At 42.0% G+C, this 27,045-nt stretch overlaps 1 protein-coding gene across 1 annotated transcript in view; it reads left to right on the forward strand.

Moving 5' to 3' along the window:
* The window catches only part of xpnpep1 (X-prolyl aminopeptidase (aminopeptidase P) 1, soluble), a 491,255-nt gene that overhangs the window by 363 nt on the left and 463,847 nt on the right, over positions 1-27,045 (forward strand). Inside the window, exons 2-6 of the mRNA XM_048608975.1 lie at positions 11,922-12,046; positions 15,170-15,233; positions 18,255-18,359; positions 19,128-19,220; positions 24,284-24,427. Coding sequence (XP_048464932.1) covers positions 11,930-12,046; positions 15,170-15,233; positions 18,255-18,359; positions 19,128-19,220; positions 24,284-24,427 — 523 coding nt within the window. The 5' untranslated portion in view covers positions 11,922-11,929. The remainder of the gene's footprint in view (positions 1-11,921; positions 12,047-15,169; positions 15,234-18,254; positions 18,360-19,127; positions 19,221-24,283; positions 24,428-27,045) is intronic.

Here is a 27,045-nt window from a genome sequence, read left to right on the forward strand (position 1 = left end):
CCAACCCCTCCTCCCTCTACCCGCTCCTCCCTAAAGGCACATCATAACTGGTGGTATAGTGGACAGTGAAGAAGATTAACTGAGATTACATGGAGATCCGGATCAGTTGGATCAATGGGTTAAGGATTGGCAGATGGAATTTAATTTGGGTTAATGGGAGGTATTGCATTTTGGTAAAACAAACAAGGGCAGGACTTATACAGTTAAAAACATAGAAGATAGGAGCAGGAGGAGGCCATTCATCCCTTTGGCCCTTCAAGCCTGCTCCGCCATTCATCATAATCATGGTTGATCGTCCAACTCAATAGCTTAATCCTGCTTTCTCCCCATTTGCCCCAACTGCTATATCTAGCCACCTCTTGAATGTATTCGATGTTTTGGCATAATCTATTTCCTGTGGTAATGAATTCCACAGGCTCACTACCGTTTGGGTGAAGAAATGTATCCTCATATCCGTTCTGAATCTTCTATCCCGGAACCTCATACTGTGATCCCTGGTTCTGGACACACCCACCATCAGGAACATCCTCCCTTCATCTACCCTGTCTAGTCCTGTTAGAATTTTATAAGTCTATAAGATCCCCCCTCATTGGTCTGAGCTCCAACGAAAACAATCCCAACCTAATCAATTTCTCCTCATATGTCAGTCCTGCCATCCCTGGAATCAGTCTGTTAAACCTAAGCTGCATTCCCTCGAGAGCAAGAGCATCCTTCCTCAGAAAAGGAGACCAAAACTGCACATAATACTCTAGATGTGGCCTCACCAAGGCCCTGTATAACTACACCAACACATCCCTGCTCCTGTACTCGAAACCTCTCGCAATGAAGACCAACATACCATTTGCCTTCTTTACCGCATGCTTACCTTCAGCAACTGGTGCACAAGGACACCCAGGTCCCACTGCACACTCCCCTCTCCCAATTTACAGCCATTCAGGCAGTAACCTGCCTTCTTGTTTTTGCTTTCAAAGTGAATAACCTCACATTTATCCAAATTATACTGCATCTGCCATTGATTTACGCACTCACCCAAACTGTCCAGATCATGCTGAAGGATCTCTGCATCCTCGTCACAGTTCACCCTCCCACCCAACTTGGTATCATCTGCAAACTTTGAGTAGGACCTTAGGTAGCATTGTAGAACAGAAAGACATTGGGGTTCGGGTACATAATTCTTTCGTGTAGACAGGGTGGTTAAGAAGGCGTTTAGCACACTTGCCTTCATGCTCAGGCCTTTGAGTGTAGGAGTTGGGAAGTTGTGTTGAGGTTGTACAGGATGTTGGTGAGACCTCATTTGGAATGTTGTGTCCAGTTCTGGTCGCCCTGTTATAGGAAGGATATTATTAAGCTGGAGAGGGTTCAGAAAAGATTTACCAGAATGTTGCCAGGGCGTTTGTGTTATAAAGAGAGGCTGGATAGGCTGGGACTTTTTCACTTGAGTTAGGAGGTTGATTGGTGACCCTATAGAAGTTTATAAAGTCGTGGGGGTTATAGGGAATTTCAAGACTAGAAGGCATATTTTTAAGGTATAAGGAGAAAGATTTATAAAAGACCTGAGGGGCAACTTTTTTACTTAGAGAGTGGTTTGTTTGTGGAATGAACTTCCACAGAAAGTGGTGGTGTGGGGTACATTACAACATTTTAAAAGAGATTTGGATAAGTATATGAACAAAAATATGTTTGAAGGAATGTGAGCCTAGCGCATGTGGGTGGGACTAGTTTAAGTGGGATTATGGTTGGCATGGACTGGTTGGACCGAAGGGTCTGTTTCCATTCTGTCTGACTCTAACTTGGCCTGAGTTAATTTCTCCGCTTCTACACTCACTTGCCTTAAAGTAAACGTGTATTTGATTTGATCATGTTCTTTCTCAGAAGCATGTGATAATGGTTATACATGTGCTGTGATGCCACCTACCTGGACCGTATAATGTCCAGGTTGGTTGGCTTGCCGAGCTGGTTTGTTGTTCCGCAGACGTTTCGTTACCGTGCTTGGTAACATCCTCAGTGCAGCCTCCGATGAAGTGTCGGTGTGTTTTCCCGCCTGGTTTTTAAACTCTGGGGTCCGTTGCAATGGATTGCCTCACTTCCGGCTTTCCTCCGTAGTGGAATGTATATGGGGTCGAGTTCAATGTGTTTATTAATAGCCTGCTTCGTGGAGTGCCATGCTTCCAGGAATTCTCATGCTTGTCTCTGCCTAGCCTGTCCCAGGATCTTGGTGTTGTCCCAGTCAAAGTCATGGTTCTCCTTGTCCATGTGGATTGAGATGAGTGAGTATTGGTCGTGTCTTTTTGTAGCCAGTTGGTGTTCATGTACTCTTGTTGTTAGTTTCCTTCCTGTTTGTCCAATGTAGTGTTTCTCGCAGTCTCTGCAGGGGATCTTGTAGATGACATTGGTCCTGTCCATGGCGGGGAGTGGGTCTTTAGTTCGGGTGAGCACTTGTCGTAGTGTTGATGTGGGCTTGTGTGCCACTCTGATGCCCAGCAGCCGTAGGAGTCTTGTGGTGAGTTCTGACGTGTTCCTGATGTAGGGTAGTGTGATGAGTGTGTCGGGGCGTGTAGAATCTTTCTGATGCTGTTCCTGTAGGCATCTCCTGACCCAGTTCTTTGGATATCCATTCTCCTTGAACACTTGGAAGAGGTATCCTTCTTCTTCTTGGCGTAGTTCCGTGTTGCTGCAGTGTGTTGTTGCCCTTTTTAAATCAGAGGCTGCACTGAGGATGTTACCAAGCATGGTAACGAAACGTCTGCGGAACAACAAACCAGCTCGGCGAGCCAACCAACCTCAACACTCACAAACCCTAGCTACAGATCTACTCCAAAACCTTAGACAGATCATGTCCAATTTTGATGCGTACTCTTTTATTTTGTGGTTATCCATGGCCTTGACCACTGGACAGAACTGTACGTAAGGAATTACACTGTACCAGGATAATGTGTGTGGAAATCTTTATTGCCTGATTTTTGCATGTGGATCTGCAATCTCACTGATGTGGTGTGGAGGGTTTGGACACTTGGCTAGTATTATCTGATATTGGGATGTTCACATCAGCTGGGATAGTCCGAATCTTGCTTCGCTTTGACCATGTCAGAGAACCTTCCTTACTCCAAGAGTGAATGTCAGAAACATTTTCTGATTAAACTTCATAGCTTTGTCGTTGGCTTGATGCTTTACCATGTTCCTTACAACATAAAGCAGTAGACAGTAAAAGGAAAAGTAATGAATTGCATGTGAAAACTAGTTTGATACTGAAGGCAATGATACGTAAGAGCATAAATAATGACGTGTCTTCTTAGTGATGTGTTTATTGTACAGCCTCCTGCATGTGATATTTTCTCATGTAGCTCTGGGATAAAAACATTGATTTGTGAACTGTTGCCTAGGAATTGACTCTCTCCCTGCATTTGGTTTTGCTTTTGAAGTTGCAGTTGATGTCTTCAGTTGTAGAGTATATCAGGCAGAGTCCAGGTTGCTGCCAACTAGCTTTGGTACCTGTTTACATCTGAGCTGTGATGTTTCTGCTAGCACTTGATGGAAGTTATCATCTTTTATTTTCAACCATGAGACTCTACTTCAGGAAAGCCTAGGTTTAAAAATTGAATAATTTTGCTATGTTTGACTGAACCTGATTTTGAAATTTCAGTTCATTTTGTAGGAAGTAGTAAACGTTGTGGAAACTGTAATCTGTAATTATGACAATAATTTATTAAATCACAAAGGTGCAGTCAAAGAAGTTGCTGCATGATGCAATTAGGAGCTGGAGTTGAGAAGTTGTTATCTTGGAACATTTTTAAAGTTCTGTTTTTGATTCTAAGAGTTTTAGTTTCTCTCCTGCGCATACCCACTGAAATATATCTTGTGTGGGCATCTTCAGTCAACATGAGCTGCTGGGTATATGTGGACATGTTCCTCTGGATTAACTCCAAAAGCACTCTCAGGCCAACATAGCATTGGCCTTATTAAGTTGATTTACTAGTTCATAATAAATTTCTTTTCCCTTTCAAAAGATCTGACTTGCAGATTTGGTGCTTCCTTCTCTGATATTCAAAGTCTACAGCTTGATGATAAGACAAATTATAATCACCTGCACCTCCCCACTTAATAACTTAACCTGACAGTACAGTAGTATTTCACAATAATGGCCCTTGAACAAGTTTATTGTGGTTGAGGTTTAATGTGTTGCAGGTTCAGGTACTGTTTTATGTGACATGAGAAAAATTTCTGATAATGGTTAGACACATGAACATTGTATTTCAAAGGGTAAGGTTCTCCTAGTCTTACACTTCTGATATCTCCAGATGCTTGTACTGTATCTCTAAACGTGAGTAGCAAAGGTAAGGGATCTATGTTTTGCATTTTTATTCAAAATCGTACAATAAATCTGTTAACAGATTTCAACAGTTTCCATCAGAGCTAAGGTATAATCAAGGAATGTTCATAGATTGCTCCTCTCGGAAGGGTTGTGTCAGGATGTTACAATAGTGTTGTGGGGTAAATCTGTGGTCTTAAAATATTTAAAGAAAAAACAACTTTTATTTGCATTGTGCTGTATCCAAGCCCTGGGTGGTTAATACTAGGAATGCGTTGTCTGACCTTGTGCCTGGAGACGTACTCGTCTTGGCTTTCAAAGGGAGGAAGTGGAGGAAGAATCATAGAATCCCTACAGTGTGGAAACAGACCGTTCAACCCATCGAGTCCATACTGACCCTCCCAGACCCACCCCCCCTACCCTATCCCTGTAACCCTGCATTTCCCATGGCTAATCCACCTCGCTTGCACATCTCTGGACACTATGGGCAATTTGGCATGGTCAGTCCACCTAACCTGTACATCTTTGGACTGTGGGAGGAAACTGGAGCACCCGGAGGAAACCCATACAGACACGGGAGAATGTGCAAACTTGACGCAGATAGTCGCCTGAGGGTGGAATTGAACCTGGGATAGTGGCACTGTGAGGCAGCAATACTAAACACTGAATTACGGTACTGTCCTTTTCTGATGAGGAAAATGCTATGGAGCCTGACTCCACTTTTAATATTGATGCCTGTGGGACCCATGTTCCACTGAATGACACTTATCTTAAAACTGATCTTCAGGAACTCCACTGCATTCCTGTATCAGAAAGCACTTGTTTGTATACATGGTAAAGGATATCTGTAATGATGTTTATGTGAGGTTATTGGGTGCTGCCCAAAGAGAAAAGAGCCAGCACTTTGTATCAGATGTTGATCAGCACACCCGTGGGAATGTTTGCAAGTTAATATTTTCCTTCACTTTCAGTTGAGATGTTAAACCAAGGCCTCATCTACTAAGGTGTAGAGCAGGTTGAACACAGCAGGCCAAGCAGCATCATAGGAGCAGGAAGGCTGATGTTTCGGGCCTAGACCCTTCATCAGAAATGGGGGAGGGGAAGGGGGTTCTGAAATAAATAGGGAGAGAGGGAGAGGCGGATAGAAGATGGATAGAGGACAAGATAGGTGGAGAGGAGACAGACAGGTCAAAGAGGCGGGGATGGAGCCAGTAAAGGTGAGTGTAGCTGGGGAGGTAGGGACGAGATAGGTCAGTCCAGGGAGGACGGACGGTTCAAGGGGGCGGGATGAGGTTAGTAGGTAGGAAATGGGGTTGCGGCTTGAGGTGGGAGGAGGGGATAGGTGGGAGGAAGAACAGGTTAGGGAGGCGGGGATGAGCTGGGCTGGTTTTGGGATGCGGTAGGGGGAGGGGAGATTTTGAAGCTTGTGAAATCCACATTGATACGATTGGGCTGCAGGGTTCCCAAGCGGAATATGAGTTGCTGTTCCTGCAACCTTCAGGTGGCATCGTTGTGGCACTACAGGAGGCCCAGGATGGACATGTCGTCTGAGGAATGGGAGGGGGAGTTGAAATGGTTCATGACTGGGAGGTGCAGTTGTTTATTGTGAACCGAGCGTAGGTGTTCTGCAAAGCAGTCCCCGAGCCTCTGCTTGGTTTCCCCGATGTAGACGAGGCCACAACGGGGACAGCGGATGCAGTATACCACATTAGCAGATGTGCAGGTTAACATCTGCTTGATGTGGAAAGTCTTCTTGGGGCCTGGGATGGGGGTGAGGGAGGAGGTGTGGTGGCAGGTGTAGCACTTCCTGCAGTTGTAGGGAAAAGTGCCGGGTGTGGTGGGGCTGGAGTGGATAATGGAGTCATGGAGAGAGTGGTCCCTCCGGAATGCAGATAGGGGTGGGGAGGGAAAAATGTCTTTGGTGGTGGGGTCGGATTGCAGATGGCGGAAGTGTCGGAGGATGATGCGTTGGATCCGGAGGTTGGTGGGGTGGTACGTGAGGACGAGGGGGATTCTTTTTTGGCTGTTATTGCGGGGATGGGGTGTGAGGGATGAGTTGCGGGCAATGCGGGAGACACGGTGGAGGGTGTTCTCGACCACTGAGGGGGGGAAGTTACGGTCCTTGAAAAACGAGGACATGTGAGATGTACGGGAGTGGAATGCCTCATCCTGGGAGCAGATACGGTGGAGGCGAAGGAATTGGGAACAGGGGATGGCATTTTTGCAGGAAGATGGGTGGAAGGACGTGTATTCTAGGTAGCTGTGGGAGTCGGTGGGCTTGAAATGGATATCAGTTTCTATGTGGTTGCCCGAGATGGAGACAGAGAGGTCCAGGAAGGTGAGGGAGGTGTCAGAGATGGTCCAGGTGAATTTAAGGTTGGAGTGGAAGGTGTTGGTGAAGTGGATGAACTGTTCAAGCTCCTCGTGGGAGCACGAGGCGGCGCCGATACAGTCATCGATGTAACGGAGGAAGAGGTGGGGTTTAGGGCCAGTGTAGGTACGGAACAGGGATTGTTCCACGTAACCTACAAAGAGCCAGGCATAGCTTGGGCCCATGCAGGTACCCATGGCCACCTCCTTTGTCTGCAGGAAGTGGGAGGAATCGAAAGAGAAGTTGTTGAGGGTGAGGACGAGTTCAGCTAAGCGGATGAGGGTGTCAGTGGAGGGGGACTGTTCCGGCCTGCGGGACAGGAAGAAACGGAGGGCCTTTAGGCCATCTGCATGGGGAATGCGGGTGGTATAGGGACTGGACGTCCATGGTAAAGATGAGGTGTTGGGGACCGGGGAATCGTAAGTTTTGGAGGAGGTGGAGGGCGTGTGTGGTGTCACGGATGTAGGTGGGGAGTTCCTGGACCAAGGGGGAGAAAATGGAGTCGAGATCAGTGGAGATGAGTTCGGTGGGGCAGGAGCAGGAGGAGGAGACAATGGGTCTACCAGGGCAGTCAGGTTTGTGGATTTTGGGAAGGAGATAGAAACGGGCGGTGTGAGGTTGTTGGTGATAGCTTCATGTCACTATTTCTGAGACTAGTTTTCATTTAAAAGTTTTCTGTGTTAATTGAATTTTTATTAATTGAGTTTCAATCCATTATTACTGTTTGCAGTATTTGCCTGGATCTTTGCATTACTGGTCTGGTGACGTTATATGATGTGGCCATTATTTTCGTGGCTAATTGTGGGACTTTGCTGTGAGAAAGTTGGCTGTTGTCTACCCTGCAAAATAGCCTGTGGTTACACTTTGAAAGTGTCTCAGTGGCTGTAACCAGAACTTGGGAAAGGTGCTATAAAAATGAACTACTTCTTTACTTAAACAGCATAAAAATGCTGACGTTGCAACTTGGAATTATGTGCGGCTTTGTGCTGGCTCAGCAGACCTGACTTTACATTAAAGATGGAAAATCTTTGGGGGCAAAGGTTAATTTTGTTCCTTTGGACCTAAGGATTAGCACATCAAGCAATCAGGAATGTGGAATTCTGAGGCTATTTTTCATCATGGTTTATTGGTTAATAAACTGAGCAGTTGATATCCTGTATGTCAGGTAATGAGTTTTTCATCCAAAGTAACCTTTGGTTATCTGTGCTGTGTATCCTCATGTCTGGTCAGAGCACTTTGTGTAGTGATTCTCCGAAGTGCAGCATTTCACTGTGGGGATGGCCTCTTGTTTTAGTGTCAGTCTGATCTGAATTGAAATGATGGTGATAATTCTGCAAACTGCTTTGTGAGCCAAAACTCCCCCTTGGGTGGGACATACTATTGTCAGCCAGGACCAATTTGGGATTTACTTTGCTCCCCCAACAGTGAAATATTCTCTGTTTAAAAACCGAAAGGACAGTGGATGCTGGAAATCAGAATCAAAAAGAGAAATTGCTGGAAAAGGTCAGCAGGTCTGGTAGCGTCTACGGAGAGAAATCAGTATGAACTTTTTGGGTTCAGTGACCCTTCCTCGGAACAGTAGGTACCAAGGAAAATGTCAGTTTTTACGCTGACGAGCTGCGGAGCTTTTCCAGCAATTTTTGTTTTTGTTGTAGCAAAATACTCCACTCTTTGTTTATCAATTCAACTTAAGTTTGTGAATTGGAAACCCTTGCAGTATTAATGGATAAAGTGGCTATACTGTGGGGTTTATGACAGAGTAAATACATCAAGGCTGTTAGTTTAGTTTTGACTTCAGAGCAAAAGATTCAAAGTGTCTGTTCAGAAGTATCAGGAGTTGAGTTCAGAACCAAGTTTTAGTTTTTTAATAGTTTGAAAATGAAGTTTTATTTCAGGGGAAACAGTCACTAAAATAAACCAGTTTCATTTGTGAACTTCCAAGCTTTGAGAGTTTGGATAGAAACCTTCAAATGATTCAAACAGAGAAAGTTTAGGCAATTAGATTTGTGGAAAGTTCATGCCCATAGACTCAGAAAGAAATCATAAATGTTGTCTCCTTACTTTTGTTTGAATTGATTCTGTCTATTGAGAACTGTTAACGTCACGCTTCAATATCCTGTTAGGTCCAATAAAGCCAGTAGTTCTTCAATCATCTTAGCAAATCAATATGGACATTTGGAACAAATAATTAACAAAGATGAGGCTGGTTATGAACTGTAAAACTGCTTTGTTTCACGAGTAGTAGTTTGGATAGGTGATGTCCAAATGGTATTATCGCTAGACTGTTAATTCAGAGACCCAGGTATGGATCAAGGGACCTGGGTTCGAATCCCACCATGGCAGATGGTGACATTTGAATTCAACAAAAATCTGGAATTAGGAGGCTTATGATGTCATTGGAACTATTGCCAATTGTCAGCAACTACTGTCCTTAGCTGTCCTGGCCTACATGTGACTCCAGACCCACCGTAATGTGGTTGACTCTGAACAACCCTCTGAACAATAAATACTGGCCTTTCCATTAATGTCCACACCCCATGAATGAATAGAAAAAGTATTCGTATTTATTCATGGGACATGGGCATTGCTGGCTTGGCCGACATTTATTACCCATCCACACTTGCCATTGAGAAGGTGGTGGTGAGCTGCATTCTTAAGGCACTCAGTCCTTAGGACAGGGAATATAGGGACACCCACTGCTCTGCTCAGAAGGATCTCCAAGATTTTGACTCCGCAGTGGTGAAGGAAATGACCGTGCAGGACAACAGTATTAATCAGATTTCCTTAGTTGAGTCAGACCAACATGTACCAATAAAAAAAAACGGGCATGATCTACTTCCCTACATTAGGTTAGTTGTTTGACTTAAACAAAGCAATTCTAACTACTTAATATAAAACAAAGAACTATGGATACTGGTGATCTGAAATAAAAACAGAAAGTGTTGAAGAAACTCAGTCATTCTGACTACCCCCCTACTGTCTAATCTCTCAGCATTTGCTGTACCTGACTGCATAATTCTGATTGAAAAGGAAAGGTCTGTCTGACACCCTTTGTCTAAGCATCTGGGACTAGGGACATCCTAATGCAATTGATGAGTGATGCTTATTGTTTACATTCTTATGGGATTGGAATATGAATCAGACATCATCATTGTGCCTTTATTTTTAATTGATATGAATGTATTTTGCATTGAACTTAATATTTAGGAAATATTTTTTATTTCCAAAGTTTTTCGCTAGAAGAGTGGTTTAAAAAATCCTGAAATTTGAGGAGGTGTATGTGATTTTAAGTGGGTCTGTAGTACTTACACTTCCGAAAGTTTTGCATTAACTTGCTGTTCCTTCTTTTTTTATCTCTTTCATTGAGTGACTGTTTTGTATGTCTCCCAAAACCTGTCCATTTCTCAGTTTCTTATGAAAGCTTTCACACCTTTCCTGAGCCAGTGCAATGCCGGCCTTGGCTCTGTGCTCCTTTTGTCATTGTCAAAGCTCCTTTGCAAATCCATCAGGGTGGTTATAATATCTGCAATTCAGACATTATGAAGTTCCACCAAATGAACATTTGTGTTTCTGCATTAATTTTGACTTTTGGTCATCTTCACTACATTAAATGTAACTAGTGATTAGTTTACAGGTTCTTAATTACTTTTGGTGGTACAGATTGACAATGTAGACCCTATTATCTTGTCCATTCATCTGTAGCATCTGCATGGTCTCGCCAATATACCATGTTTCGGGGCGTCCTTGCCTACACAGCCAATGTAGTCTGCCTCATACGCTTCAGACAAAAATGCCCCGAGGCATGGTGTATTGGTGAGACTATGTAGATGCTATGATAATGGATGAATGGACATAGCCAGACAGGAATGTTCCCTCCCAGCAGTCAAGGACATTCAGCCTCCGATCTTTGGGTAAGCATCCACCAAGGCAGCCTTTGAGATACACAACAACGCAGAATCGCTGAGCAGGAACTGATAGCTAAGTTCCGTACCCATGAAGATGGCCTCAACTGTGATCTTGGGTTCATGTTGCGCTACATGTGACCCCACCATACTGATTTGTATCTGTAAAATCTTCCTTACTGTCCTGTTTTGATACCATCACCTCGATAACTTGTTATGATCTCTCTACCTTAATTAGTTGTACAGTTTTGGATTATTTGTTACTTTAGTTAGACCCTCGGCATGTGACTGTTATACCTATCATGTTATTCGAGTCATTTGGTTTGTCTTCAGCACCACCTTATTTTTAATTTTTTGTAATTATCTCTCTGCCTCATTTAATCGGATTAAAGGTCATCCCTTCACTGGCTATTCAGCCGTTGACACTTTACTCACACCGTCTGACACTTTTGATCACTTGTAGAGACTTATTATTCGACACTACACTCATACCAATTTTATGATCTTTGATCTCTCTGCTCTTAATCTCTCTGCCTATAAAATTCTGTGCCTGTATGCTTTTCTTCACTTCACCTGCTGAAGGGCCAGCGCTATGAAAGCTTGTGATTTCAAATAAACCTGCTGGACTATAACCTGGTGTCTTGTATTTTCTGACCTTGTCCACCCCAGTCCAACACCGACAGCTATCTTTAATTTTAGAAATCACAACAGAAACTAGTTGTCTGAAGCAAGTATAATGCAAAGTGATAGAGCAGGTGTGAGCGATGAAGGCAAGCATGCTAAACACCCTTGTAACCACCCTGTCTATAAGTCAGGAGCCAAGCTGACACTTCTCTTTTTCAAATGTGTATTTTGTGCAGCATTTTTTTGACTCATTGTTTTTGCTGCAGGTAGATTAAGATAATGGAACATCATGAGTCTTCTGTAGTTTATTTTGGGCCCAATGCAGTGGGATGGCTATCATTGTGCTGAGGTTAGCACCTACTTGAAGGAAATAGGGTCTGCTGGCATAAGCTGTTTGTCTCTGCAGAAAAGGAGGAAATAATGCTGAGAGAAGTAGTTTTAAAGGAACTTTTGTTTACATATTTAATGGTAGTTGGTGCCCTGGTGTGACTTGAAAATAAATCCTCCTTTTCTTTTGTGGGCCTTTGCATTTGTAATCAGTATTGCTGTGGGTCTGTCGGTCTGAACTGATTGCTGTATGTCCTTGCGTCTGTAGGTAAAGGTGTGCCTGTGGGTCTGTCGGTCTGAACTGATTGCTGTATGTCCTTGTGTCTGTAGGTAAAGGTATGCCTGTGGGTCTTTCGGTCTGAACTGATTGCTGTGTGTCCTGTGTCTGTAGGTAAAGGCATGCCTGCGAAAACCACGACTGAGCTGCTGAAGCAGCTGAGGAAGGTAATGAGAAATGCCAACAGCTTGAATGAACCAATCCAAGCTCTGATTGTACCGTCGGGGGACAATCATCAGGTACCTGCACCAACCAGTTCATCCACTTCTCAGTACTTATTAATGCTTTAATTTTGTTATTTAATGTACTCTTCATTGTATTTGATTAGATGTTAGAAGTCTTGTACAGTAACTCTAATGTTTTCCTAGTTTAATTTTTCTCTTGTTGAGGTTTTATCTGTGGAAGACTAAAGACCCAGGTGCAAGATTTATGTTCCATGTTTTTTGCTGAATAGAATCATTGAATTGTACAGTACAAGAGAGACCCTTCACCCATCGACTTTGTACTGCCAAAAATATGCTACTACCAACATCAGTCCCACTCTCCAGCACTATCGCCCTGAATGTTATGACACTTCAAGCGCTCATCCAAGTAGTTTTTAAAGATTGTGAGGTTTCCCTCTTCAACTCCCCTCACAGGCAGTGCATTCCAGACCCCCACCACCCTCTGGTTGAAAGAAGGTTTCCTCAAATCTCCTCTAAACCTCCTGCCTTTCACTTTAACATCATGCCCCCTTGTTATTGACTCTTTGGCTAATATCTTGAGCTTTTGTTTAGAGCAAAAGAAATAACAAAGCACAGGGAAAGCAAGATTTATACTGTAGCACTACAGTGCTGATTGGTTGGCAAGTGAGCTCTGCTTGGTAGAGATGTTACCATTGAGAATGTACCAGTTAATGATGAATAACTGTTGACTACCACGCTTTGTTTACACATTGAAGCAGGTAGATGACTCTGATTGGTCAAGGCATTGCCATAAGAAATGAACCTGGGATGGCTGTTTACCTGTTTTACTGCATTGAAGCAGATGCTGTGTGTATACATATTCATTTTGTCTGCAATAAACAGGGCCCTGTGCACCAATGTATGTAAGTTTCCAGTACACCACACTGAGAACCTGACTGACAATCCAAAATTGGTTGTCAATATGATTCTTTGCACTCTCAGATTTATTTGGCAAATGCTGTCCAATTGTGGAATTGTGTCTAATATTGGACACTGTGTCGAGTTTTGTAAGCATGGGTTGGTTGGATATGGTCAGTACTTGATTGTTGCAAACAGTTGAAGGAACATGCTGTTTTATATAATTTGCCTGGTTTTTGGATATGTGGCTTACATTCATAACATCACATTGCCACTAAAATTCATATATCATATGACTCGCTAGTGTGATAACCAATCAGACTCAACTTGCCCTGCTTACAATGTAATCAAAGCTTAGTAGTTAACTGTCAGTCAGTATTACTGATGCACTTTCCATCACAATGCTTCTCTCAGAGTCTACCTGAGTCGCACCTCGTACAATATACACATTATCTTCCTTTGGTATTTCTTATGGATTGACCTAAGTATTAAATAAAAAAAGCTTTGAAGAAATGTGTTCTTTTTCCAGCAGTACTCATGTTCTGTACATCCAACAGTTAGACAGCACTTTGAGGACTCAGCTATTGCTAAATCTCTGGGCATTCAAGCAGGTCAAAACTGAGATACCTGCAAGTTGGAAAGGATTAACTTCCTTGGAATTTGTGAGACCAAACTGCTGGGAACTTGATTGGCCTATTGTGAAGTTGGGTGGAGTACTTGTGGATTGGGAGACAGGAAGTTAGAATTTAGTGTTTGTAAAATGCTATGGGGGAAAGAATTACATGGTCCTTTTAAAAGATGATGTGCTTTTTCTATGCTTAGAGATCTAAAAAAGGATATCTGTGAGCAGCTTGAAAATTTGCAAGAACACAGAGAGCACCTGAATTGAAATATTTGTATCAAAAGGCTGTACAGTTAGCAGGCCAAGCAGCAGTTTTGTTTTGTTACCAAGACAATAAGTTTTTGAATTTAGCCTATCAATTTGAACCAGGCACTTAGATACCAAAAACCCGTTAAATATAAATCTGATGGTTTTGACAACATACGACCAATCCTAGTGTAAGAAATTGATTTATCATCAAGGGTATAAAAGAAGTGGGCAGTTAGATAAAGACAGGAGAGTTAACTGCCATCTGCCAGAGTTAACAGCTCTCAACTCTCAAGAGAGAATTGCTGGCTCTCACAGTCTTCTGTAAGTTTTAGAAAAGCACCATCTAAATCAAAGGTATCTACGGCACAACTAGTTAATATTCCTGACCGAAGAATCGATGAAGAAGGCACAGAGAATTCCGGGAGACACGTAACCTGGCTGTAATTTCGAGAGACTAAATTCTATTTTTCTAAAATTTAATTTAATTTAATTTTATATAAGTCGGACTTGTATTTATTGGAACAGCATACCATTAGAATCTTGTTTTATTCGGGAATAGTTAGTAATTAGGAGAGGTTTATTTGGTTTGTTAATAGTTTAGTTAATTTGTTCACTGTTAGAGTTAAATAAATAAATTGTTAACTTGTTGATTGTAAAGTGAGTGTCGGATTTCTTTTACTGTTAACCACTGTTGAAAGGCAGGTTACACCACTTTTCACACTCCTTTTTAATAGATTGTAGGGCGAGGTGCTCCTCTTTGAGTGTTTCGGTTTCAGTTCTCGGTGGGTGGGGATAACCTCCACTTTATGACAGGCCAAACCAAACCGCATCAGGACCAACTATTCTTTTATGAACAAGTAGATCATTCAAGCCCTTGAGCCTGTTCAGTCATTCAATATTTATCAAAACTGTTGCTCTGCTTTCATATTTTCTGGTTAACTTTCTCTTATACCGTAACTTTTCTCTCAACTGTTTCACCATTCTTCGTTGTTTTATATATTCTGTCCAATTTCTGACCTGCCAACTGTCTGAAGGCCACCTGCCTACTAAAATGAAAAATGATTAGCAAATTTCCAAAGCTCAGCTCATTAGCAAGTCAACAATATTCTTTATGAAATTGGTCTTCTGCATTTGTGATTGGTTTCATTTCTAAATGGCTCCACTGTTCGAACCTGCTGTTAATAGATGCAATTTTTTTTTGCACCTGCCCGTCCATTTACACACCTAATCAGAGCTGCCCTTTTTGACCTTACAGGCAGCATCTGACATTTTGTTAGTGGCCCTAATAGCAGAATGTCACTGCTCTGAGACAACTGCTTTGCTAATTAATCTGAAGTAGTTAATCTGCATTGTCTAATGGTGTGCCTTGGATTTGGAGTCTAATTTAAAGAGTTTTTTTTGCTTTTCAGAGTGAATACATTGCTCCATGTGACTGCAGGCGCGAGTTTCTTTCAGGATTTGATGGGTCGGCAGGTCAGTTCTAGTAAAGAAAAAGAATAGGTGTAAAGGGTATGTTCAACACCCATGGGATATGTGTTGAATTGATTGCCTGAGCAGCTGTGTTCTGTAAATGTCAGTAATTTGAATATTCAGTATACAGCGGTATCTCAATTTGGATTGGTACCCATACATTTACATGCAATTATAATAAATATTTCTATATATCTCTGCCTCTCCTCCTTTCAATGGTAAATATTGCTTGTGCTTCAGCCCGTCCACTGCTTAAAATTACATTAAGTTCCAGAGTCATGCAGCACAGAAGAGGACCTTCAGCCCATCGAGTCTACACCATCATATCTACACTGGTCCCACTTTCCAGGATTTAACCCATTGGTTTGAATGTAATGACATTTCAAGTGCTTGTTCAAAGAACTTTTTAAGTGTTTGAGGTTCCTGTCTCTACTACCATCCCAGGTAGCACATTCTAGATTCTCACCACCCTCCGGGTGAAAAATACTTCCTGTCCTTTGCCCTAAAATTATGTCCCCTTGCTACTGACCAGGGAAGCTGAGTTTTATACACCCAATTCTTGTCCCTCATGATCTTATACTCCTCAATCAGTTTCCATGCCCTCCCAACCTTCTCTGCTCTAAGGAAAATAACCCACGCTTATCTAGTAGCCTTTCTCTATAGCTAGAATGCTCCATCCCAGGCAACATCCTGGTGCATCGCCTTTGCACCCTGTCTAGTGAAATCGCATTCTTCCACAGTACTCCAGCTGTGATCTAACCAAAGTTCTGTCCAGCTCCAACACAACCTCCCTGTTCTTATAATCTGATAAAGGCAAGTGTCCCTTTTTGCAGCCTTAATTATCTGACTAACCTGTCCTGCCACCTTCAGTGACCTCTGTTCTTCTGAGCTTCCCAGTGTGCTGCCATTCATTGAGTGCTCCCTTGTCTTGTTACTTTTTCTAAAGTGCATCACTTCACACTTGTTAGACTTAAATTCCATCTGACCAACCAGTCTGCACCTTCCTGAAACCTAAGAACTGCTTCCTCACTATTAATCACTTTGTCAATCTTTGTGTCTCCCTCAAACTTACTTATCACGCCCTCTTATCTATATTGCTTACATATAATGTCTGAAGAAGTAGTGAGGCTCTGAAAGCTTGTGTTTTCAAATAAACCTGTTGGACCATAACTGGTGTTGTGTGATTTCTGACCTTGTCCAACGCAGGCACCTCCACATCATATATATATCACAAGAAGGGACCCAGCACTGATCCCTGTGGTATGCCACTGGAACCCATCTTCCAGTTGCACAGACAGCCTTCTAGCACAACCCCGTCTCCTGTCACTAAGCCAATTTTGGATCCATCTTGCCAACTATTTCTGGATTCCTTCTGCTTTCATCTTCTTTATCAGTCTCCCGTGTGGGATCTTATCAAAGGCCTTGCTGAATCTCACCTACACAGCTAGTCACCTCCTCGAAAAATTCATTCAGATTTGTTAGGTGTGATCTAACCTCTCCCATAAAGCCGTACTGACTATCCCTGATCAAACTTTGCCTCTCCAAGTGGAAGTTAATTCCCTTCTTCAGAATTCTGTCCAATAGTTTCCCTACCATTGATGTGAAACTTACTGATCTATAGTCCCCTGGTTTATCTCGACCAATCTTTTTGTAAAGTGGAACCAACTTAGTGGTTCTCCAGTCCTCTAGAATCTCCTCTGTGGCCTGGGATGAATTAAAAACTTAGGTCAGAGCCCCTGTAATTTTGTGCCTCACTTTCTATGGCAGCCTGGGATACAGCTCATCTGGACCTGGGAATTTGTCCACTTTTAATACCACCTAAACCTCCAGTACCTCCTCACTCCCTGTGCTAAGCTGTTAAGTAAAATATATCATTGCTAGTATGCCTTTGCTTTGCACATACAAATAAAAGTATAGAGCTTTAGGATTTAGATACAGACCATTAAACTTTTTATTATTTTCAAAATGCAAAAGCCCAGGTATTTGAAGCCACAAAGTTCACGACTTAAACCAAAAGCTTGCTATGAAAAAGTCAAAGGATGTCAATGGTGATAACTGCACTCTATCTTAAATCGTCAGTTATGTTAAAGATATTCAAAATACAGTGATACAGTTCCTAATATTCTTAACAAAACATCTAAACTCAAATTTCCTTTGCTCATTGACTTATACTCCAAAAGACTTCACACAGATACTTGGATGATTGACCACTTTATCAGATCACTGTTCTAAAAGGTTTCTTTGTCTTTCTGTTCAGTTCCAATGATGTTTTCATATCAACTCTCCTCCAACCATCCAACATTTGTATACTCGTGCAGGCACCATTAGTTTCTTAAGTGAGCCACCTTGTGTAAGAACTCTCCTGGGTCCACTTTAATTCTGAAATCGTGTATCTGTGAACCCTCTCTCTCTCTCTCAGTATGCCACTCCTAGAAGTTCAATTCATTGTTCACAGAGCCCTTGAAGTATTGAAGATTTCTGAACCATTTTAGCCAGAACAGAGGATTTTAGTTAGATTCTGCAGAGAGTTGTTCCCTGAAGCCAGATTGCTCTAAAGTAAACTGCTTGAAAAGGATGTTCTCTGCAATAATCCACTTGTTTGTACTTTGTTTTTCTATTGTTTATATCCCAGGCAGCTTAGTCATCAGGAAAAAGTTACTTTTTACGAGATATCATCTAGAGAAACCTATTTATTGAAGGGATCATCACAACATATAATTTGGATTTTTATTTTTTGGAAGTTTGTGGGCCATTATTAACATAAGAGGAGACCATTGAAACTATTAAACCTGTTCCACTCAGTGCCTGTACTTATTCTATCAAAACTTTCATCCTTTGCTCACACTACCACCTGCTGGACATGCGAACCAAGAAATGGCGTGTAAATATTCCCCAATTTTCTGTTCATTCATTTCAATGTGACTTGTACATGTAATATCCCAATACTTTCTCTTGGTGGAGGAGAGTTCTAACTCTAACTGTGTTTTGTGATTTAACTGAACACTGGTCATTTGGCTGCTTTAGGAACGGCAATTGTAACTGAGGAACATGCAGCAATGTGGACAGATGGTCGTTACTTCCTTCAGGCCTCTCAACAAATGGATAACAACTGGACCCTGATGAAATTGGGTGAGTGGATATCTAAGGCGGTGTCTCGTGGCTGTGAAATTAGGTTTGTGCATTCATTCTTATTTCACTCTTGTTAGACGGGAATTCCAGTGGAACACAGCGGGTCAGGCAGCATCAGAGGAATAGGACTCTCCTGCTCCTCTGACGCTGCCTGACCTGCTGTGGTCCTCCAGCTCCACACTGTATCGACTCTGACTCCAGCATCTGCAGTTCTTGCTATCTCCGGGAATTCCAGTGGAATCAGTAAATAATGAGTTTTATATGGCACCAGCTAGTTTTCCTTGAATAATTTTTCATGCATCCATTAAACTGGGATATATGCAAATGGGGACAATCACAGAATACAGGAGGCCATTTGGTCCATTATGCCTATGCTGGCTCTTTGAAATTAGTTCCACATTTTTGTGCTTTACTGCAGCTCAGGCTTACTTAACAATTATGTGAAGTATGATAATTTTACCTTTCTTCTTCTGTTCTACATTGTGCATTTATTACATAAAAATTCTCTTACATTGCTGGGCAACTTGGAAGGAGAGTTTTTGTTTTGTTGATTGCAGCATCTTATTCTGACTTTGAGAAGTTTCCAATATTTTTGTCAATGCAGGCTGACAGTAAGGTTACTGCATGTCCTCCTCCTTTCAGGAAATGGTTCAGATTTTGTTGACAAACCAGGAAAACACTCAAGCTGTTTTTCACACAGCTGTGTGCATGTGTGCCAACAGTTGATGGAAGCCTTTATTTCTGAAGCTGTTCACTCTTGTGTTGTAGGTCTGAAGAGCACACCTAGTCAGGAAGATTGGTTAATTCAGGTCCTCCCAGAAGGGTCAAATGTTGGTGCGGATCCTTTTGTTTTAGCAGCTGGTGAGTAACATTTTAAGAAGCGTCATATCTTTCTGTATATTAATGTTTGTTCCATTGTGTTAAGTTTAATTCTGTTTAAAATCAAAACGAGAAGTTTGTCAACCAATTAATATGATATTGTTAACTTATCTTTCTGTGGAGATAGTCATAATCTTTGTTTTTTGAGAAGCCTTAAATTTAAAAATTAATCTTTTGGGTCTTGTTTCAGTTTGTTGTGTGACACAGAAGTAGGATATATGTTTTCCACTCTCTTCCCATTTGGTAAGCCTTCAGACATGAATGTGTGAAGAATGTATTTGCTTTTATGCACTCATTTTGCTAGTTTAGTTAAGAGTCAGAGTCAATCTCAGAACCAAAATGTGCAAACCCTCATGGACAATGACCAAAACAAGTAACTGTGCATGCTGGAAATCAGAAACAAAAATCAGGAATTGCTGGAAAAACTCAGCAGGCCTTTCGCCATCTGTGGAGAGAAAGCAGAGTTAATGTTTTGCATCCAGTAACCCTTCTTCAGAAGTTTAATATTGCTATCGCTGCCCTGAAGGAGACTTGAAGAGCAGGTAAAGGGCAGCTGAAGAAAGAAGGTGGTAGTTACACCTTCTTCCTCAGAGGAGAACCTGAGGATCCACCCAGGATGCATGGAATTGCATTTGTTATTAAACACAAACTCGTCAATTAACTCTCAGAGCTCCCTGTTGGCATCACCAATCACCTCAGGGCTCTCCATTTACAGCAGAAGGCAGCAGTTGTGAATGCCCGCCCTGGGCACCATTCTCATCAACATCCCTCAGGAAGATAAAATTATCCTCTTTCAAGACTTCAATGCCAAGGTCGAAAAGGACAGCCAACTTTGGAAAGCAACCATGAGCAAGTATGGAGTCAGGAATTGCAACTCCAAGATTCTCCAGTTTACCAAATGTGCAGAACACCAGCTGGTCATCACCAACACACTGTTCCACCAAAAAAACAAGGTCAAGACTTCCTGGAGTGATTCATGATCGACTACATCATCATTCGATCCCAAGACTAAAGGGATGTGCTCATTACCAAAGTCCTTATTACCTCATGACCAGTCCAGATGACTGCAGGACAGGCCCACTAGCTTATCTGCTTTTCTATGACCATCAAATGCCACCATAAACAGCTGAAGATGAAGAAACAATTCAGGATAAAGCTCAACATTGAGTGGCTTCAACAACCAAGCAGACTGATGAATTTCCAACAATGTCTTCACCTAAATCTCCAAAGAGTTCATTTTAATGAACTGGAATAAATCTGGAAAGAGCTGAAGACAGCCATCATTTCATGCTATGAAGAAACCATTGGCTATAAGACCAGGAAAAACCAAGCCTTGTTCAACGAGAACGATCACATCATCTCAAACCTCACTGACAAGAAGAGGAAAGCTCTTCATGCCTGGCATAGCAGCATCACCAATGAGGCAAAGAGGAGAACTCCTCAAATAATAAAGGCAGAGTTCCAGGGAGGAACAAGGGAAATCAAGAACCAATGGTAGACTGAGAAAACTGAGCAGCCGTAACTGCTTGCTGACAAACCGAACACCCGGGGTTTCTTCAGAACCATCGAGGCGATACATGGACGCAATACCCTTGGCCTCAAACCAGTGTGGAGTAAAGGATAGAACTCTATAGAGAGACAGAGAAAACATCAGCCTTCAATGGTGAGAACACTTGGTAGAATTCCTAAACCACAATACAGTCGCTGAATAAGATATGTTTCAGGAAATCCCTTAACTCCCCATCAAAGGTGATCTTAACTCCTACCTAGTGTGGCAGACGTTGAAGCCTCCATTAGACACACAAAAAATGGAAAAGTGTAGATGGGATTCCAGTGGAGATTTTCAAACTTGGGTGAGCAGAGCATACCTGTCACTTCTATCAACAGTTCCTGAAAATCTGGAGCAAAGAAGAAATCTCTGCTGATCTCAGGGATGCTGCCATAGCCACCATCTTCAAGAAAGGAGACAAAGTGGACTGTGGGAACGGTTGAGAAAACTCCAAACTCTCCATCACTGCGAAGATCATCACCAAAATCTTCACTAAGCACTTTCTCCCAGGCTTGGAGAAAAACAGTTGGGCAGACAAAGGAAAGGGTAAAGGTCAAACTGGGAGAATCAGTCACTTCTAATGGAGCCCGTTAGTCGCTGACTGTGGGTACTGTGTGGTAGCAGTCCATGTGATGACAAGGCCTGGTGTTTGGGCTTTGGGGTAAAGATATGGAAGAAGGTGCTCAGGTCTTGAACTCCATACTGAGTCCTGAAGGTTGCAGAATCCTTAAACGGAAAGTCAGATGCTGCTGTTCTAGCTTGTGCTGAGCTTTGCTGGAGCACTTCAGCAAACCTGGAAATGGTGGCTAATACTCCTTTGGATGTGAAGGTTGGTGGGTGGTAAGTGAGGACCAGGGGGACCCTAACACTGTTGTGGGAGGGACGAGAAGTGGTGAAGATTGAAGTGTGGGCGATGTGTCAGACATGGCCAAAAGTCTTGTCAACCACAGTGCTGGGGAATCCTTGCTTGAGGAAGAAGGTGGACATTTTGGAGGCTCCCTTGTTAAAATTGGCATCATCAGAACAGACATGACAGAGATGGAAACATGGCCTTCATCTATCTGACCAAGGCTTTGACTCAGTTGATTGGGAAGTGAAACTACAGAGGGTGATGGGTGCCTGAAATTCACTGACTGAGTTGATGGTAGAGGCAGCGACCCTAAACTCTCTCTTAAAATATACCTGGATCTGCACCTTAGGTGCTGTAAGCTGCAGGGCCTTGGGCCTTGTGCAGGAAGATGGGATTAGAAAGGGTATGTGGGTGTCTTTGGGTCAGCAGGGATAAGATGGGCTGAAAGACCCCTCCCTCAGCTTTCTGCACTGTATCATTTTGATGGTTCTAGGTGCTGTAGAAGGCTGCCAGTCCAGTGAAATTCATCAACATCCTCCATCTCCTCCACACTGAGATGTCAGTGATGGTCCTCACCAGTGGTAATATGACAGAATTCTTTGAGGTCAAGCAGAATGTGTCATCACCCCCACCCTTTTCTCCATCTTCATCACCACCGTTCTTCATCATGTCATTAACAAGCTTCCCAATGGGATGGGTGTCGCTTACAAGATGGACAGAACTTTTCAACCTCAACAGGTTGAAATCCAATAAATAAACAACATTGACCTCGCTTGTGGAACTTAAGTGTGTGGGTGACAGTGTCAGCTCGACTGTCTCGGAAGAGAATCTTCAAGCCTCACAGAATGCCGTTGTGGAAGCATATCGAAAAATTTAGTCTCAACCTCAAGAAGACTCAAACCTTTACCAATCCGTCCCAGGTCAGGTTCCGGTCCATTCCTCCAACGGAGAAGTCCTCCCAAATGTGGAACATTTCCCTTCCCTAGGAAGCGATCACCCATCTAAAGCTAACGTCAATGTGGGAATTCAACATCACATCCAATCTGCGAGTGCTGCCTTCAGTCGCCGAAGGATGAGAGTCTTCGACCATGACACCCGTGCTTTATCAAGAGCCTGTGTATAAGGCAGGCATTTTTCTGACTCCTGAGCTTGGCTCTGAAACTTGGACAATGTACAGACACCAAGTCAACACCCTCGAAGTACCATCACTGCTGTTTGAGATGGATTCTCTGCTTTAGCTGGGATGACAGGCATCCTCAATGTCCTTGGAGCAGCTAATAGCACCGGCATCGAGGCCATGATCATCCGAAAGCAACTCCACTGGGCTGGCATGTTCTGCCAAAGCAAATATTCACCCAGCTCAAGGAAGGCACTCGAATAAGAGGTGGTCAAAACATTTGTTTCAAAAACTTCCTGAAAGCTTTCCTCAAGAAATACAGCATAAATGTTGATGCATGGGAGACCCTCATTGAGAAGAAACGGCTTGGTAAAATTCCTGCACGAAGGAAGATAATTCTTTAAGAACACCAGCAGTAAGAGGAAGTAGAGAAAATGAAGAGGAGAAAGGAATGCCAGTGATCTTAACGCTAAGGACCACTTCCATGTCCCAGAAACACCTTCCAAATGTATGGTTGGAGATGGGCTCTAGGATCAGACTCATCAGTCACACAAGGACCCATGGAACCCAGGACCAATGACACCGAATTTCCTAAGCGGACAGTGATTAGTGAGTGATTGCTGGCCACAAGGAGTTAAAAATAATTACAGTTTAGAAAGAGTTACTTTAATGATACACAAAGTTAGTAATAACAACTGGTCCTTAAAGTTTTAACCATTCGTCTTTTCATTGTCTATGTTTAAGATCAGATGGGAATAGGAGTGAAGAAACCACCATGTAGCTTTTAATTGTCTGTGGCCATTAGCTCGTACTCTGTCACATATATATTTTACAATGTCCTGATGAATAGTGAACATGGTATGTTTGCTGTCGTTGCTGCTCTGAAATTGACACTAATATCTGGAATCTGCATGTGCCCAGTTCGACAGTGAAATTTAAACCTTACAATCAGTAATATTGCAAAAATAGGCCTCTCCATTGGAAGCACTATTGAAGTTTTCATGGATTGCAGTCAGTTAGAAAACACTGAACTGATGAAAATTTACCATTTAATTCTACTTGCATTGCTGTAACACCTTTGAAAAAGCTAGCCCTTGTTGAATGAGGTGGAACTGGTATTTTGATGGTGTACTGCTGAAAATCTCCTTGGGCCCTGAAAAAAAATTGTAGAATGTCAAATGTAACCATCATCATAAATTTCAAACTAAGAAATACTTGAAACTTTTTGATACTGTAGGTTCTACTATAATCTCAAAGTGTATCTCAAATAATTGTTTCACAGTCCAAACTAAGGAAAGAACATCAATGATTTTGTTTCCTAGTTTGTCTGTGAGAATACTTGAATTTTATTGGCTACTTACCCTGCGGTAAAACCCTGTTGCTAGATGGTTGGAGATCTCTTTGGCTTGGCCCCACGTTTTAGCTAAAGTTGTGAAGGTGCAAGCCCAAGCCATGGTGATGGCTACATCTTTGTGTCTCACTTTCTTCAAAGTCAGAATCTTGGATCACAGAGTTGTTTGTATTTTCAGACCAATGGAAGAGCCTGTCTAAAGCGATGAAGAATGCAGGACATCACCTTGTGCCTCTCAAAGAAAACCTTGTGGATATGATTTGGAAGGACCAGCCAAGCAGACCTTGTAAACCATTGTTGGTTATGGATCTGAGTTACACTGGTGAGTATGTTCACTGTTAGATATTACACTTCTGTGATCTTGAATATCATTGTAAACTGAAGGTCGATAAAATTATAGCTTAATCTCTGCAAAGTAATTGATAGTTAAAAGTATTTGGTATACTTTGGAAGGTTATGTATAGTATTTGAGACATTGAAATGAAGCATTTTGTTTTTAAATTAGTTCCATATATAAATGTAATCTTTTCAAATGGTTTTAATGTTCATCAGACTCTTGTGTTGCATGAAATTTGCATGAAGAATTTTAATTTTATATTTTACTAATTGACTACTGCCCAACTTCACCATCTGTGTCAGGGCAGCTGGATATCTGAGCATACAGTTCCTTTAATGATTAATGACTTCAGAAATGAAAAGAAAATTTTATGATTCTTTATGCTTCCTTCAGTAATAAACATAATTCAACATAAAATTTAACATGAAATGAGTTGTTTTGAAGTGCCTTTCCCATTTATATTACATATTAATTAAGCTAATAACCTAAACACAACTTTTTTTCTCATTTGATGGGATTTTGGCATTGCTGGCTAGGTCAGCATTTATTGTCCCTCTGTAATTACCCAGAGGCGCAGTTAAGAGTAAACCCCGTTGCTGTGGCCAGACTGGGTTAGGATTGCAGATTTCCCCCTATAAAGGGCATGAGTGAAGCAGATGAGTTTTTGCAATAATCGACTATGGCTACATGGTGACCATTAGGCCAGCTTTTAATTCTAGTTTTTGATGAAATTCAAGTTTCACAATCTGCCGAGGTGGGATTTGAACCCATTAACCTGGGTTTCAGGATTACTAGTCCAGTGACATTTCTACCACATCACCTCCCTCTTGGCCTAGCTTAGCCACGTTAGTTCTTAACCTCCATATGAGGATCAGCCATAATCATATGTTCTCACTGCGTTCTCACATACCTTTACTTCTCTGTCCTTCCCTTTCCTTCAACAGTCTTACAACCTATTCTTAGAGGTGAATAGAACACTATTTTTCTACTTCTTCCTAATTGCTAATCCAGATTACTCACATACAAAGTGAACCTCACTCACAATGGCCTTGTTATGATGTATTTATAACTTTATTGGGGATCCGTTAGTTCAGTTGGCTGGATGACTGGTTTGTGATGCAGAGTGATGCCAACAGAGCAGGTTGAATTTCTGTACCGGTTGAAGGTTCCACTTTCTTGACCTCACCCTGCCTGAAGCATGGTGACCCTCAGGTTAAACCACCATGAATCATCTCTCTCTCTAATGAGAGAACAGCCCAATGGTCTGTAGTACTATGGTGACTTTACCTTTACTCCATATGTGTTGCATGTTTATAATAATACTTTAAAATTGTAAGCATTGTTGCCATCAGCAGAGAGCCAAAATACTGTTAAGAAAGCAATTTTACAAAATCAAAGTACTCTGGATGTTGAAAATCTGAAATTACATTTGGAGATATTCAGCAGGATCTGTGCTGAGGGTAGCTATTAACATTCTAAGTCAGTGACATTCATCAGATCTTTAAACATCTGGTGGAATGTTTATATTAATTTGGACTAGATTTGAGGGTTCAGAGGCGAAAGGACAGGGTCCATTATCCACCGTCTGTTTTCTATTAGATCACTTTTGTTACGATTTATGATGCAGTTTTCAAAAATGTTTGCAGCAAGTAAGATTAAAGAGTTATTTTGGATAAATTTCTTACCATTATTACAGATCTGATTAAAATGTATTGTGCCTATCATAAATCAGGTCAGGAATAAGACAACCCCTTGAGCCTGCATTGCCGTGCTGTAAGACCACAGCTGATCTTCTCCCTTGACTTCACCTTCCTGCACTATCCCCAAATAATTGATTCCTTTAAAGTGATGTGCAACATTCTGTTGACCTCAGTACTGAAAAGCAGAGCATTCACTGGGGCAGGGAATTCACAACCTTGAGTGAAGAAATGTTTCCTCATCTCTGTCTTAAATAGCCGACTCTCCATCCTCAGATTGTGCCCCCAAGTTCGAGATTCTCCAGCCTTTGGGATCAGCCTCTCAGAAACTACACTGTCAAGACCTCTTGGAGGGTTATACCATTCACCTCTCTTTCTTCTAAACTCCAGTAAATGTAGGCCCATTCTACTGAAATTTATCCCAGTATTCAATTCAGTGTACCCTTGTTTCACAGGCTCTTAGGAAAGTATATGCTCCCTTTAGGTAAGGTTACAGATGTTGTCTTAACAAAGCTTGGTTTGTTTCCTTATACTCCAACCCCCTCTGAATAAAGGCACTCGTACAATACATGCTGGAGTCTCATAATTAAAGAAGAATGTTTTTTGTTTCTTCCTAATAAAATGCATAACTTCTAACTTTCCCATAATATACTTCTTTTCCCACTTTCTTGCTCACTTACCTTAATTGTCTTTATCCCTTTCCAGCATTTCCTTTTCTCACAGCCTACCAAGTGGAGTCTTGAAACATTTTATTGTGCTTCATGTTTTCATGGGGACCCAAAACCATTACTTTGTTACTTCCAACCAACACAATATAACCTTGCAAACTTCTTCCTAAACAGGGATAGTGGGAACTGCAGATACTGGAGAATCTGAGATAACAAGGTGTAGAGCTGGATGAACACA

The sequence above is a fragment of the Rhincodon typus genome, chromosome 20 (genome assembly GCF_021869965.1).
Source record: "Rhincodon typus isolate 14 chromosome 20, sRhiTyp1.1, whole genome shotgun sequence".
NCBI lineage: Eukaryota > Metazoa > Chordata > Chondrichthyes > Orectolobiformes > Rhincodontidae > Rhincodon > Rhincodon typus.